Source organism: Akebia trifoliata, chromosome 3 (assembly GCF_017979445.1).
Source record: "Akebia trifoliata isolate Shusen 1 chromosome 3, ASM1797944v1, whole genome shotgun sequence".
NCBI lineage: Eukaryota > Viridiplantae > Streptophyta > Magnoliopsida > Ranunculales > Lardizabalaceae > Akebia > Akebia trifoliata.
This window is the reverse complement of record NC_141377.1, coordinates 34,754,147-34,771,460: the sequence shown is the minus strand read 5'-3', so window position 1 is coordinate 34,771,460 and position 17,314 is coordinate 34,754,147. Positions and strand designations below refer to the sequence as shown.

General features: G+C 33.6%; 1 protein-coding gene across 1 annotated transcript; it reads left to right on the top strand.

The window, feature by feature from the left end:
• Nucleotides 1–784: 784 nt before the first annotated feature.
• Nucleotides 785–16,451, top strand: LOC147406562 (glycine-rich protein). The gene is made up of 3 exons (XM_086434656.1): nt 785–1,093; nt 15,327–15,501; nt 16,262–16,451. Exons 1-3 carry the CDS (start codon nt 946–948, stop codon nt 16,353–16,355), a joined length of 417 nt encoding a protein of 138 aa, XP_086290782.1. The 5' UTR covers nt 785–945; the 3' UTR covers nt 16,356–16,451.
• The last annotated feature ends 863 nt before the right edge of the window (nt 16,452–17,314 follow it).

Below are 17,314 nucleotides of genomic sequence, written 5' to 3'. Positions count from 1 at the left end.
TAACCCCCTCATGGAGAGACTATAAGAGTTGATCCACATCCGTGAGGCTCAAGAGATCAAGCTTATGAAGCCATGATCAAAGAACTTGGCATTTTATGTGTCAGTGATACGCCTTCCTGGAAAACATGAATCCCTCCTTACCTACTTAGATAAGTTGGCACCTTCAACATAAGAAGAATTCAAGCAATGTTTGTTGGTCTTCCAGCAAAATTCAAAATATGTAAATGATGTTGGAGATTGTATCCACTGAACAGCTGAGGAGATGATATCTCCCAGATATTCCCAAATCATCAATAAATAAAAAAGCTTTTGTAGAGAATCTCTATGCAATGCTTTCACATCTCATCCGCTTGTTGGACACAGAGCCTCCAGCGGCGGAGTTGGGAGTCAAGCAAGGTACAGAAGAGAATAAATTTTAGTCATGATTTTGACTCACCGCTCTGACATACTCTCCCGTAGCTCGTGTGGCAGAACCTTATATTTTCTTTCCTTGGGATACACTGCCGCACATCCCCATAAATATGTGCAGTTGTGTATCTCGAGGACAAAAATCTATGGTTTTGTCACACGTAAATCATTTATCCTAAATGTAAATGCAATCCAAATAGAAAAGGGTTTGGCTTCAACTTGGAGTCTCTTGTGGTTAATTGGGCCCCCCATTTTATTCTGCTGCCCTTATGGGCTCGGACCAAGCCCATGAACCTCATCGACTCTGATGCGTTTGTAAAGCATATAATATTAACTCACAAAGTCAGGTTATAAAGACACGTGTCCTCAGAAGACAACTACTGCCCAAGGTGTTCTCCGTCGAAGAGGACTGGCAGAATATCGAAGATACTACTGGGTTTTCAATTTTCTTCCTTTCAAAGGCAAAGCTCCTCGTTTTCAACAATTTTAGTTCTTAGGGTTAGGGGCCAGCAGTAGCACAGAGAGAGAGAGAGAGAGATGAGCGGTAGAGATGAGAGGGAGAATGGTGGGATGGGTTTGCTGTGGAAGCTACCAGTGGTGAAGACGAAGCAGTTGGGGAAGGTGGGCCCAGGTTTTGGCCTCGGCGCTGGCTGTGGTTTTGGTGTCGGCTTCGGTCTCATGGGAGGTATCCATCTCTCTCTCTCTCTCTCTCTCTAAATATGAGAAGAAAGGTTGTTCATTTTTCTATTACAATTACAAAGGAAATCTGTAATCACTTTCTCTGCATTTTTAATATCTCATGGTGTTTTCCAAATGCTATTTTGTTTCTCTTTCAATGTTGGAAAATCAAATCTTTAAGGTACAAAGAAAGGTTGTTACATTCTATTACCCCTTTTGCGGTTTGTTAGGGTATTGGGGAATTTGTATATAAAGAATTTTAGAGCGTTCAAAGGCGAGCAACTCCAACCGGTCTCTATATCTCTAAATTTATAGATAGAGACTTCCGAACCCAACTCTAACCTGTCTCCAAATCTCTGAGAGCAACTCCAACCGATGACTCTAAAATTTGGCTCTATATTGGCATCTTCTCTGAATTTAGAGAAGATGCTCCCCTCCTGTCCGAACAGTTGAACTCCAACTGGTTCCCCTCTAAATTACTATTCATTCTCTAAATCATATAATGAAAAAATAAAATAATAGAGTTGCAATCCAACTTTACTTGTTACATCCCAATTTACATATAAAAAGTATTCATTCTCTAAATCACGATTCATATAATTAAAAAATAATAGAGTTGCTATTAGCAATTCAATTTTATTTGTTACACTCCAATTTAAATATAAAGAAATAGTCAATCATTAAGAATAAGTAAAAGTTAGTTTCGATAGAAATTCATTTTTTTATTTGTTTAGATTTTTGTTAGTTGGATTTAGGATTTTACATGATTCTAATCCTACTTGTAGACAATTGTTGAAGTTGTTTGAATGGGTTATAATGCTTTGTAATGTTGAAGTAATAACTTGAACCAAAATTTTGTAATGTTTGCATGATATGCTCTAATCTTTAATTGGGATGTGATAAATAGCTTAAAAAGCTAAGATCCCAATTAATCTCTAAAAAATATAACAACTTAGATAAAGATAATAAATGATTATTTTCTAGGAAAAATAAAGCGTCACATTAGACCTTAAAAAAAAGCATCACATTATATTATGATAAATTTTAAAATTATGTACTTTTTGAAAAAGAAATACAAAATACTAAACATATGACATTTTCATTTAGATAAGTCGTCAACACTAATAAGGTGGTAAGTCATCTCTTCCAAATTCACTTTGATCATAATTAAAGTTATTGAAATCTCCATAGCTAAAGTAGAAGATGTCCACCAATTTAGGAATTACAAACTTTTTTTTCCTTTAAAATTTTGACTTTTTACCACGAAAATATTCATGTTCGATTGAATCGTTAATTGAGTTGAGTTCTTTTTTTATGATTTTTTTTCTTTTATCGTTAACGTTAAAGCTCTAATTTGTTACGATCATTATCATCTTTTAACATCATGACTTGATATTGCAATGCTACATCTTTATCCATTTGAGCAAAATGTTTATCCCTTTTCATTGTTTATCTTTTCAAAGTTTGAAGGATTTTGCAATTTTCCTCAAATATATTAGGAAAGATTTGACTTGTTTCAGTTGTTAGTTTTTTTCTCATTTTTTTCTTTCTTACCATAAGACGACCGGTCGAATTGGTATGTACTTTGAATTATGCTTGTTCATCTTTATCTACATTCTAGTCAACAAATGATGGCGTCTCCAGAGATTTGGATGTAAGAGCCCTTGTTTGAGACCCTTCATAAAATTCAAATCGATGACGTTTGGGAACAGTAGCATTAGTCAATTTCTTAGTTTCCTCAAGGATGGGTCACAAATAGTTAGATAATAATTTTTTTCATCCAAATCTTGTGCAAATAGAGCTATGATACTAATTAACTACAAATAGAAAAAAACTTAAATTTTATCATTATACATAAATACTTATAATGACTAACTTAGAAGCATCATTTTGATTAAGATTTTTGATTGACAAATGCATTCCTAAAAATTTGTTGATTCTTTTTATAATTGTACTCATACGCATGAAAGAGATTTGGGCGTTCAAGTTGTATCTCCTAAGTCTACGATTCTAAAAAAATTCTTAAATGCATTCACATAATTTATCTTTTTTTTGCTATTGACACCAAATAGAGGATCCTAAGAAATCTCAATACATGAACTACATAAAATCTGATTTTCTTCAGTTAAGAATGCTCAATCATAATTATATGACTTTGAAGACATTTCAACAAAAAGAAGAATATAGAAATAAGAATACAAAAAATTGTTATTTTGAAAGAAAAAGTCTACTATTTATAGAAAAATTATAATGAATTGTGATTGATGAATCTAATGGTCAGATGGTTTGTACTTTTTACATCAAGGTTGGGGTGACAATATAGGGTTACGATTAATATGGATAAAACTTATTAAATGTCTTGGATAAAGTGTTTAATCTAATGCTAAATTAAATATACCTTTTACATCCAAGAGTTAGGATGAAAAAATAGTGTTTGTGGTTGATATAGACAAAATTTGTCACAAATGTCTTGGATAAGTGTTTAATCTAATGCTGAAGTTTAAATGTGCTTTTTTACATTTAGGAGGTGGGATGAAAATAAAGAGTTTGTGGTTGATATGGACAAGATTTGTTATAAAATGTCTTGGATAGAGTATTTAATCTAATGGCTAGAATTAAATTTACTTTTTTATCTAAGGGTTGAGATGAAAATAAGGGGTTTGTGGTTGATATGAATAAAACTTGTCATACATGTTTGGAGTAAAGTGTTTAATCTAATGGTTGAGATTAAATGTACTTTTTGCATCTAAGGATTGAGATGAAAATAAATGGTTTGTAATTGATGTGGATAAAATTTGTCGTAAATATCTAGGATAGAGTGTTTAATCTAATAGTCGAGATTAAATGTACTTTTTGCATTCAATGGTTGAGATGAAAAGAGAGAATTTGTGATTGATGTAAATAAACTTGTCATAAATGTCTTGAATAAAGTGTTTAATCTAATGATCGGGATTAAATGTACATTTTACATCCAAGGATTGAGATAAAAAAAGAGAGTTTGTGGTTGATAGGAATAAATTGGTTATAAATGTCTTGGATAGAGTGTTTAATTTAATGGTAGAGATTAAATGTATTTTTTGCATTCAATGGTTGAGATGAAAAGAGAGGGTCCGTGGTTGATTTGGACATGACTTGTGATAAATGTCTTGGATAAAGTGTTTAATCTAATGATTGAGATTAAATGTATTTTTTGCATCTAAGGATTGGTATAAAAAGAGATGGTTTGTGGTGGAGATTAAATGTATTTTTTTTGCATTCAAGAGTTGAGGTGAAAATATGATGTTTATGGTTGATATAGACAAGACTTGTGATAAATGTTTTAGATATAGTGTTTAATCCAATAGTGGGGATTAAATGCACTTTTTGCATCAAAAGATTGATTTAAAAAAGATTGTTTGTAGTGAAGATTAGATGTATTTTTTACATTTAATGGTTGGTGTAAAAAGATATATTGTTTGGTAAAGAGATTAAATTTACTTTTTGCATCTAAGGGTTAATGTAAAAAAGATAGGATTTGTGGTGGAGATTAAATGTACTTTTTACATCCAAGGGTTGGCGTGAAAGAAAGGATTTGTAGTTGATGAATAATATATAATTTGACTCATTATTCTTTTTATAAAATTTTAATTATTCAAATTTGTTGACTCTTTCACAGACATCTTGAATAATGAGTTTTAAAGCAGGTCTATCTCATCTACCATCTTTAGATTCTAATGAAGATGGTATTTCTTCACATTTCTTTAATTATTCAAGAGAAATGCAAGAGTGGGAAGAAGAGCATGTATTGTTAATTCATTTGTATTCTTCCAATAATGCCATTATAACTTAAATTCTCGAAAAAGATGATCTGAAACGTAAAGGTTCGGTTCATAGACATATAATAATACACTGTGGGAGGGTATAATGTTATTTTTGACTATGGAATGATTATTTTTTCTGATAACTCTACATATGAGGATAATCTATTTCGTAAACGATTTCGAATGTGTCGAAGTCTATTTATTTGTATTGGCGACGTAGTCGTTAGTCATGACAACTACTTCATGTTGTGCCTTGTGATGCACGCATACATGATATCATGTAATACATGTAATACATGTTTATTCCAAAAATGTACTGATCTCTTAATAATGGAAAATCGTGAACAAAACTTCAAATGCTCGTTCTACATCTTTTTGGCATGTTTCTTGCATTATTGCAAAATACTGTTTATTACAACCTAGGGATTGATAATTGATTTGTGTAAGAGTTGACCACTTAGGTATATACCATCGGTCAAATAGTAACCAACATTATACTCTTTACCTCAGATGTTATAATGAGCAGGAGGATCTATATGTTGTGCGAGGGAGGTTCGCAAATAGGTTAGATGACTGTAGTACATTAATATTGTTGTTGGAGCCCGATATGCTTCACAAATTTTAGTTGGTGATCCATTATGTTCTGAGTATTTTCCCGTCTAAGTCATTGGATAATTTTTTCAAACCCAATACATACAATCAAGTCTTTCCAACATTCTTGGGAAGTCACGCTTTTCACATTTTTGTAATAGCTTTGAAATATCTTCAACATTAGGTGATCTCAAATGTATTATTCCCCAAATAACTCTACTATTGCCTTACAAAACTGTTTCATACATTGAATTGTAGTGGACTTATCAATTCTTATGTATTCGTTTGTAAGCTCGTCAATCTAAGTCTATCAAAACCATTTGTCCTTTGCATGAAGTAATTGTCATGATTAACGAATAAACGACTATGAATAAATAGACTTCGATGCATTCAAAATCGTCTCTGAAATATATTATTCTCATATGTTGGGTTATTAGAAAAATAATCATTCTATAGTTGAAAATAACATTATTCAGGAACTATTCGAAGTGTTTTTTTTTGTTCAATCCATGATAAGATAAACTCTAGGGTTTTAGATTCATTTGAAAGAAAATGCAATATAACTAAAGAAGAAGTCGAAAATAACATTCTTTTCTCCAACGGTGTATTATTATATGTTTACAAACCGAACCTGTACGTTTTAATTCGTCTTCTTCTTCGAGAGCTTGAGCTATAATGACATTGTTGGAGGAATCCAAACGAATTAACAAAACATGCTCTTTTTCTCACTCTTACATTTCTCTTGTATAAGTAAAGAAAGGTGGAGGAGAAATATCATCTTCATCAGAATCTAAAGATGGTAGATGAGATAGACATGCTCTGAAGCTCATTGTTCAAGATGATTGAAAGAGTCAACAAATTTGTGAAGTAAAGTGAATAATGTGTTCTCTTTATATAAGTAAAATAAGTTTACATTTATAAAAAGAATACGTAAGAATTAATTAGTCCATTGCAATTCAATGTATGAAATAGTTTTGTAGGGTAATTGTAGAATTATTTGGAGAATAATATATTTGAGATCAATTGATGTTGAAGATATTTCAAGATTATTATCAAAATGTGAAAAACATGACTTCCCTAAAATGTTGGGAAGACTTGATTGTATGTATTGGGCTTGGAAAAATTATCTAATGATTTAGAAAGGACAATACTTAGGACGTAATGGATCACCAACCACAGTTCTTGAAGCAGTGACATCATGTCATTTGGATATGGTATGCATATTGGACTCCAACAACGATATTAATATCCTACAGTCATCCAACCTATTTGTGAACATCGCTTTAGGTATAACTCCTGCTCATCATACCATCGAGGAATAGAGTATAATGTTGGTTACTATTTGGCCGATGGTATATACCCTAAGTGGTCAACTCTTATACAAATTATTTCTCAACCCCAAGGTCCTAAGAAACAGTATTTTGCAATAATGCAAGATGTATGCCAAAAAGATGTAGAATGAGCATTTGAAGTTCTTTAATCATGATTTTTCATTATTAAGAGACCATTACGTTATTGGAATAAACATGTATTACATGATATTATGTTTATGTGCATCATAATGTAACTTATATGTTGTTCATCAATCACAAATCCTTTCTCACACCACCCCTTGGATGCAAAAAATACATTTAATCTTCATCACAAATCTTATCTTTTTAAATAAACCCTTAGATGCAATAAGTACATTTAATCTCCTGCACAAACTATTTCTTTTTACACCAACCCTTAGATGAAAAATATATATTTAATCTTTATTATTGGATTAAACACTCTATTGAAGACATATATCACAAGTCTTGTCCATATCAATCCCAGACCTTATATTTTTATCTCAACTCTTTGATGCAAAAAGTACATTTAATTTCCACCATTAGATTAAACACTCTATCCAAGATATTTATGACAATTTTTGTACATATTAACCATAAACCCTCTTTTCATTTCAACCCTTTGTTGCAAAAAAATATATTTAATCCTGACCATTGATTAAACACTCTATCCAAAACATTAATAACTAGCCATATCAATCACAAATCTTTTATTTTTTTATCTCAACCCTTGGATGCAAAATGTACATTTAACCCGACCATTAGATTAAATATATTCAAGATATTTATAACAAGTTTTGTCCATATCAATCACAAATCCTCTCTTTTCATCTCAACCTTTGGATGCAAAAAAGTACAATTAGCTCTGATCATTTGATTAAACACTTTATTTAAGATATTTATGATAAATTTTGTCCATATTAACCACAAATCTTCTTTTTTCTTCCCATCCCTTGGATGCAAAAGGTCTAAAATATTTATGACAAATTTTTTCTATGTCAACCATGAACCCTTTTTTTTTTTCATCTCAATCCTTAGATGCAAAAATTACATTTAATCCCGACTGTTGGATTAAACACTCTATTCAAGACATTTGTGACAAGTTTTGTCCATATCAATCAAAAATCCTCTTTTCATCTCAACCATTAGATGTTAAAAATACATTTAGTCTTGACCAAACCATCTGACCATCGGATTCATCAACTACAATCTATAATACTTTGTTTATAAATAGTAAATTTTTTATTTCAAAATCACAACTCTTTCTCTTATTTTAATAATATTTGTTTTTTGAATTGTCTTCAAAATCTTATAATCATGATTGAGCATTTTCAACTAAGGAATATCAAATTTTATGTAGTGCATGGCTTGAGATTTCTTATGATCCTATCTTTGATGTCAATAAAAAAATATAAATTATGGGAGTATTTTATAAATATTTGAGAATTGTAGACCTAGCTATGCAGGCGATACACCTTGAAACTCAAATCTCTTTCATGTCGTATGAGTATAATTATGAAGGAAATCAACAAATTGACGGGATGCATTTCTCAAATTGAAAATCTCAATTAAAATGGTGCTTTTGAGTTAGATATTGTAAGTAGTTACATATAACGATAATAGTTAAGGTTTTTGTTTTAATTTCTTTTTTTTATTTGTAGTTGATTAGTGTCTTAGCCCTATTTGCACAAGATCCGAATAAAAAAAGATTCTTATTTGACTTTTTGTGGCCCATCTTTAAGGAAGGCAAGAAATGTGTTGATACTAGGGTTGGCAATGGATCGGTTCGATACCAGATTTGCACCAGACCACTATTGATCCGAATTTTATTCTCATGATCTAGATCCATATCTGATCGACCAATGAATCTTGGAACCAAATCCGATCCGATTTCAATTTCACCCAACCTGGCCTGATCTGAACCAAATTCTGTTTTTTTTTTTTTTTAATGGGTTGGGAAGAAATATCTACATTTGGGACAAATTATCTAGGTATTTTTTTCCTTTTCTTCCCACTGCTTTATCTCTTTGAGAATAAATAATTAGGGTTTGGTGGAGAGAGAGAGAGAGAGAGAGAGAGAGAGAGAGAAAGAGAGTCAAGTTTGATTTGATGAATGCGTTTGTTAAACTAGGTAGGGACTTTAATGGAGTACCTGTGTTTCCAAGATCAGAACTTTAGGATTTTGCTTTAATAGATTGAAGAGTCATTATTGTAGAGAGAAACAGCTTCTCCTCTTATCCATGTGGAGAGCAAATAGGGAGAAGGAAATACAAGAGAGCGAGTTAGAGGCTCGATTGTTGATGAGTTTGATGATAGTGGGTTTTGGGAGAGCTTTTCTTGTGGGCAATGGATTAGGGGATTTTTTTCTCCCTTTTCTCTTTGTTAACAGAGAGACATAGAAGGTTCCATTAAAACGGATTGGGTTTAGACTAATTCGAAATCTTTTCGGATTCAAAATTCAAATATGAATCTGACCCATAAATCCAAATTTCATGCCCAAATCTGATTTTTTTGGATCGGATACCAAATCATTGTCAGTCCTAGTTGATACTACCGTTCTCAAGTGTTAGTGATTTGAGTTTTTTAAATGGTCTCAAATATGGACTCCTGCATCCAAATCTCTGGGAATTCCATCATCTATTGACTTGAATACGGATAAAGATGAACAAGCATCATTCGAAGTGCATACTGATTCGACTAGTCGTCTTATGGGAATAACGAAAAAAAATGAGGAAGAGATTGACAACTGAAAAGGTAATAAATGAAAGGAATAAATATTTTGCTCAAATGGATAAAGATGCAGTGTTGCAATATCAAGTCATGATGTTAAAATTTGAGAATGATCGTAACAAATTAAAGCTTCAACATGAACGACAAGAAAAATAATTCATGAAAAAATACAACTCAATTCAAGATCCAATCTAATGTGAATATTTTCGTGGTAAAAAGGTGAAAATTTTAAGGAAAAAAAAGTTTGTGGTTTCTAAGTTGGTGGACCATCTTCTACTTATAGTTATGAAGATTTTAATAACTTTAATTAGTATCAAGGTGGATATGGAGGAGATGACTTACCACCTTATTAGTGTTGGTGACTTATCCAAATGTCATATGTTTAGTATTTTATATTCTTTTCAAAGAAAGATATAGTTTTGAAGTTTGTTCTAATATAATATTATACTCGATTTTTCCTACAAAATAATCATTTGTTATCTCCATCTAAATTTTATTTTTTAGAGTTGTAATTGGTATCCCAACTATTTACATTATTTATCACACCCCAATTAAAGATTATAATACACCTTGCAAATATTATCAAAAATTGGTTCAAGTTATTACTTCAACATTACAAAGCATAAACCATTCAAACAACTTCAACAATTGTTTACAACTACGATTAAGATCATATAAAATCCTTAATCCAACCAATAGAAATCTAAAATAATGTATTTCTATTGAAACTAACTTTTACTTATTCTCAATGGTTGACTATTTTTTAATATTTAAATTAGGGTGTAACAAGTAAAGTTGGTTTGCCAATAACAACTCTATTATTTTTTAATTACATGAACAGTGATTTTGAGAATGAATATTTTTTTATATATGTAAATTGGGTGTAACAAGTAAAGTTGGGTTGCAACTCTATTATTTTTATTTTATATTTATGGTAAATTTGCACTACCCCCCTGCAAAATAGACAAAATTAGGGTCACCCCCTATGATATGCTAGATGAGGTCTACCCCCTGGACTTTCGTTGACCTAGTCAAGTTATTATCTAAAACGCTTCTCCGTTAACGGAGACTGTTAAAAGTCAAAAATACCCTCAATTATGTGAAATGACATAAATATCCTTATTTAACTCCAAAATACTCTCATCTTCTTCTTTGTTCTTCACCATTGTCGTCTCCACCACTCCAATTTGACCTTTCCCCAAGTTCTTGGTCTAGTTCATCCTCATCATCACTATTCTTCACTGTTCTTCAAACCCAATCTACACATTTTCGATACGATTCTCAAGATCCGAATCACGAATCTATGATCCTGTTCTTATAAGTGAATCGGGTTGTGCTGCTTTAGATCTTCAATGGTGGAAGCCCTTCGTCTCCATGGGTTTGTCTAACCAAATGGTTCTCCTCATTTTGGTGGGTTTCCACCAAAGCTAGATGTAGTTTTTCCTCAATTCCCAAAGATTTGTTGAAGTTGCGATTTCGAAGATAATGTGATAAAGCCTTATTTTTTTAGGGTAAATTAGAACTGTTTGATTCAGAATCATGGATGACAAAGTGGTGGAGATGTTGGGTGTAAAGGAAGATTTAAAGATGTGGTTGAGATTGTTGAGAGATTCTTCTTTGTTACATGGGTGAGAGGAGGAGACGGGTTTTAATGTGTAGAAAATATAGGTAATAGAGACGATGAGGATGAACTGGACCTAGACCTTGGGGAGAGCTTGAGTTAGAGTGGTGGAAACAACAATGGAGGTACTTGGGTTTCGATTACGGAAAAAAAAAATCAGAAAAAAATTAAAACTTGTGCTCCCAAGGCATTAACTTTGATGAATCAGCTTCTTTAGTCTCTTTGATTTTTGAACTCCAAGATGGATCTTTGTTAATCAACAGATTTGAAACAACAAATCCAGCAAAACCAAGTTTATGAGAGCTATAGAGTCGAAGATCAAGTGGAGAAGAAACTAAAGAAATGTTGAGGAATAAATCGAAGGTCAGATGGGTTTGATCTGGGATTTACAGAGGCCAAAAGCGACTTGCAGAATGGGTCATCAAAATAAGGGTGTTTTTGGTATTCATAAAATGGTCAATGAAAGTCCAAAGGAGTAGACCTCATCTTGCATTTCAAAGGGGGGGTGGGGTAACACTAATTGAGACCATTTTGCTCGGGGGTCTTACTTAAATATCCTATTTTTAATTATATGAACAGTGATTTAGAGAATGAATAATGATTTAGAGGGGAGACCGGTTGGAGTTCAACTTGGTTCAAATGAGTGCATCTTCTCTAAATTCAGAGAAATGCCAATATAGAGCCAAATTTTAGAGATGTGGGTTGGAGTTGCTCTGAAGATCATTTTCAACACTATGGGTTTTATTTTTATTGGTAAAAAATGTTTCATGATTTTAGAGGTTTTTTTCTTTAGGATTTCCTTTTTCGGTGGAAATTGATTTGTAATTCTTATTGTGTTTTTTTTTCTCACGTCTTCTTTCTCTTTCCTTTTTCGTTAATAAGGCCAATGTTAAAGGCACCCCAATTCTTTGTAAGGGTGCCCATCTTAGTAAGGGCACCTTTTAAACTTATTTCCATGATTTGAGCACCCCACTTTTTATCTTTATTTTTTTATCGATATGTTCATGTTGACATTGACCAAGAAATGTTGACATGAACATGTCGACATAGGCCAAATTTTTTTCTGGAGGCATGTCGACATGCCTCCTTCAATGTCGACATGAACATGTCAACATAGGTGGGGTGCTCTAATCATGGTAAAATCTTAAGTTTTCAATAGTTCATGGGTGCCCTTATTAATATAGTGGGCGCCTTAAACGCATCCCATTAATACATATCTTGATCTATCAAATACAAGTGATGGTGGCCTTGCTTATTCGTTGTGCTTTTGCTAAATTATTTAGGATGAATTTTTCAAGCATTTCCATCTATGCTATATAGTTCCTAGAAGCATTATAGAGCTTGTTGAGGGATGGCCAACCTCGACGTTTGGAACTAGAGGCAATGTGTTTTGGAGACTCCTTCCATTTGGGGTTTTTGGGCCATTTGGAAGGAGTGTTATGCCAAAGTTTTCAATAACAAGGATGAAGTGATAGAATCGTTTTGGAAGTTAAAACTGTTTTAATAAGTGGTCTTCCATTTTTGGTAACTTTAGAGGTCTTCTTTTTGACTAATTTTTTTAAAGATGGGAAGTGTATTTTTTTGGTTACTCAAGTGTGTGGCTGTTGCTAGGTATTGCTGTAGCATTTGTTCTATGATAATGGTTATTTTTCTTGGCTATAGCTTTTATGGACCCATTATTTTGTGAATCAGTATTTTAAAAAGCTCATCGAGTCAACTTAAGACTTGACTGAGTTTTCTTTGATCAAGAAGGCTTTCAAGTTAGACTAGAGTTGAAACTCATTTTCAGTAAGAGTTGATCGTGTAACATGCTAATCATCGAGTTTCTTAAAATTATTCTGACTTGACTTCACTTAGTCGATTCTTATTACAAGTAGTTTTTCTTTTTTAATAGTGGAGTTCTTAATTGACAAGGGCTTAATTTTGGAAGCGATTATATGTCTTTACAATTTTTTTCTCTCCATGTTTTCAACTTGTGGGTTGCCCCTTTCAATGAGGCATTTTCTCATCAACTTAGATGAGACATTTTGGTTCATTGAGCTTGTTGAAGAACTTAAGTGCAAGATAGATTATTAATTATAAGTGCATGATGCACTTAAGAGTTTTTGAATGTTAGTCCCATGATCAACAAGGAGTACAAGGTTAGATTTTGGAAAAACACTTGGTGCAAGGACTACCTGTTTACAGATGAATTTTTGATGTTATTCTCTCCCTCCAAAAAATGTCATTCAATTAAGGAGAAATTTGAATGGTTGGGAGATTGATTCTATTTTTAGCTTTATCTCATCAAGAAATTTTAAATTTGCTTGCATTTATTCCTCGATACTTTTCCCTTCGTTTTTTTTTTTTTGGTGGGAGGGGAGGGGGGGGGGGGAGTTGAAGTATGGCTCAAAAATCAATTAGTCCCAGTCCAAGTGTGTGTATTATTGGGTAGGTCCAAGGTAATTTGGGTTGGGCTTGTAACTTATGTAAGTAACTCACTTATGTGGTGCTTTTAAAAAGGGTTTTGTTCTTTTGTTGTAAGAAGTCTAACTTCAAGTCTAACTTCAAGTCCAAGTCTTTTCTAGAGAAGAGAGTAGAGAAAGAAAGAAACCCAAGAGAGGAGAGGTTGAGAGGTTTGAGAAAATTGAGATCTAGAAGGTGAATCTAAGTGATAATGGGAGTCCTTGTATCGATTTGCTTCGTTTTCTTTATAGTGAAATCGAGCTCCAACGCTCATACCTCCATGGACGTAGCCTTTGGGTGAACTACCTAAAAGCTTGTGTTTTGGGTATTGCGTTCTTACTCTTTTCTCTGTGTGGTTGTTTCTCTTCTTTGCATTTGCTACTATTAGTTGGGTTACCCTTCATTGCCATTATCAAACAAGGTCTTGGAAGGTGTGTAGCATATAAGGTGTTTGGTTAAGTACCCAATAGGTGTTTTGACCAAATTACTAAGTGAGCTTCACAAGGGTGTTCACATACACAACAAAAGGGGGGGGGGGGGGGTTCCTAGATGTTTTTTTTGCTTGGACAGCGTTCTTGTAACGCATTCTCACCGATATCCCACAAATAGATTAATGTAGATTTCTACTCTATGTGCTAAGTGACGAGTTCGTGAACCATCTCTTATTCCATTGTAACCTAGCTAGAGAAATATGGAGGTTGTTCTTCAATCAATTTGGGATGTTATCTTTTGAAAAAATAATTGGGATGTTTTGGACCATATGAGTTCTATGACGTGGTCTTTGGCAGCTGGACCACTTTACCTTCTTCTTTTTTTTTTTCTTTTTTGAGAGTTTATTATTCTCTGGTGACTCCTTTTGTGTTCCTTGGGGCATCTAGAAATAAAGCAATATGGGAGTTTGTTGGCTGGGAAGAACGTTATCGGAACATCATTTTCTCTTTGAAGGATTTATTGCTCAAATGGTCCTCTTGATCTTTCAAGGTGCTAACTTATTTAGAGAAAATTTAAATTGTTATTCTTTGAGGACTTTGTTTTTAAATGAGATCTTTTATTTTTGCTAGGGTTCATAGCCTGATTTTTGGTGCCGATGATCTCCTCACCATGGAAATTTCCTTGTGAAAGATAGCTGAATCCATAAATACAGACCCTATAGAGATGGAGTCAAAGTTAATGGTGAAAAAGACAACGTGCAATGTTTCAATTTACAATAATCGTTATTAGGCAACAGTGACCTATTCTGTTCATGTACTCCACAAGCACTAGTGTGATTTACATAGACTGTCCTTATAGTCTTCTCATTAGGTTATTTCATATTTTAACAACAGTGACATATTCCTACTTTTATTAGCACATATTGGCTTCTGCACTAAAATACACTATAAACATTTTAGTAGCCAAAAACATTAATCTAGCAAGCTAATTGGCAAGTTTCTGTGTGTCAACTGTACTTACTACTTCATCTGAGATTAGGGTTTCGCATGACAGGAATTCTCAAGACTGATTCTCACTTTTTTTTTTTTTTGGTGGATGTATAATGATTGACATTATAGTTTTGATATGGCTCTTTACACTATATGGCAAGTCCTAGCATAGACTGAGCCAAGACTGCGTTTCGGCGTAATCTATCTTTTAAAAAAACATGGCTGCTTTGATATAAGACAGTTTGTTTAGTTGATTATGTATTTTGGATGCTGAAATGGGTTTTAACTCTTTCCACTCCAGGTATAGGTTTAGGTCCTGGAATTCCTGGGTTACGCTTCGGATTTGGAATTGGTGCCGGATGTGGTGTTGGTATAGGATTTGGTTATGGTGTGGGAAGGGGATATGCACATGATGAGAAACGACAGTACACAAATGTTGGAAAGCTCTTTAGTGGGGGCAGAGATATACCTTCTCAGTAAGTATATATGTTTTAATCATGTTGGTTTCTTAACTGCATTCTTCCCCTCTTATGCACAACATTGTTGGTTTCAATCGCTATAGGGACTTCGCTGTCAACCGAAAAACAAAGAAATAAAAAGGAGGGTTAAAGCAAGTGTTTCAGTGACAAACAATGGACCTTAATTAGGACTTGAATGAATTCTCTTTAACTCTTAACTTGTACTAGAAAGTGGTGTGACATACGGTTCTGAAAGCTAGGCTCTTAAAACCAATAAAGAACAAATTATACTAAAAGGATAACCAATCGAAGCATACACGGTTAGCTACCCACTCGTGAGCTCTTATTTTTTATAATATATGATACATCTATATTTGTCAAACAAAAAAGAAAAAGTGTCGTGCTGGATTGACCTCAAGATTGGACCTCATATCTCACATCTTGACACGAAAGTGGATAGGAACCATTGATACTTTTTCACTCATATCTCGAGGAAAGTATCTACGATTCCCATACACCTTCATGTTAGGGTGTGCAATGTGAGTCTAATCTTGAGGTCACTTCAGCATTATTCAAAAAAAGGAGAAGATTATATAGATCATCTTGATGAGGTTGGACACCAGTATTTAAGGATATTTTAACAGCATTAGATGATGTTAGATGTAATATCTTATATGCTGTATTTATTTTATAATTTTTCACCTACGACATTTTATTTTTCAGTCTCTACCTATATATATATATATATTTTTTTTTTTTTCTTGCTTGGCAATTTCAGAGAGGATATCGGTGCTCTGCTCGATGAACTGGTTGTAAATACAAAGAAGGCAATCAGTGCAACGTCAAGAGAGATTGAGAAGTGGAGAAGATGAAGCTAGTTAAGACTATAATGTGAGTTTTGAATGTTGAATCATAAAATACTCTTATCCTCCCTGCTTAATAATAATGACAATATTACAGTTTTAACATCTTACACTCCATTTATATTGGGTTTTGATTATATCGATATTTGTTCTAAACTCGTCTCATCTCATGCTAATGCACCCCATAATGATTTGAATGAAATCCTAAACCCTAAAATAAAATAATAATGTTTATTATGTTGCGCATAAATCTTTAGAGAGAGCTTGTGATCCTCCGCTTCAGTCTGCGTTTTTCGGATAGCCGGGATCCGACGTTGATTGGAGATTTCAATGTCAGCTCCAGGTTTTGGGCGGCCCCTCTGGTTAGTTCAGCTATCACTGCTGGAAGCCCCTGCGGTTGTTCGGCTGCGTACTCCCCGTCCGCGTATCTCACACTCACCGTATTTCATATTTCATTTTCCTTTCCTGCATCTTTCTTTCTATCCATAGGTCGGCTTCGTGCAGATAGATGTTCGCCGGGGGAGATTGGTGCTCCTTGAGGTATGTGCTACCGTGCAAGGGTGCTCTACGATTAGCCCTTGCTTGGATCGTAGGCTTGCTCAAGGTAGAGTTAGACTACTATAGGAACAACAAATGACTACTTTCTCACGGAGCTTGTTGAATCCTCTTGTTGATCGCTCCACTTCTTCAGTTGTTCTTGGTAGATCGCTACCGGCTCACTTGTCGTTGTCGTTATTTGGGCATAAATTGATTAGCTGACCTCGTTGTTTGTTAGTGCGAACGCACGAGGGACTATCCTTTCTATCGCTTGCACTTGCTTTTCACTCTCAAGACAACGGTCTCTCTCTTCTATAAAAGCAAATCAAAGCGCATGGCGTTGAAGTGAAGAAGGCTCAATAAACACACGCAATCACGATGCGGGGCATAGCATAAATGAGATCACTGATAATAAAAAAGAAAAAAGATAT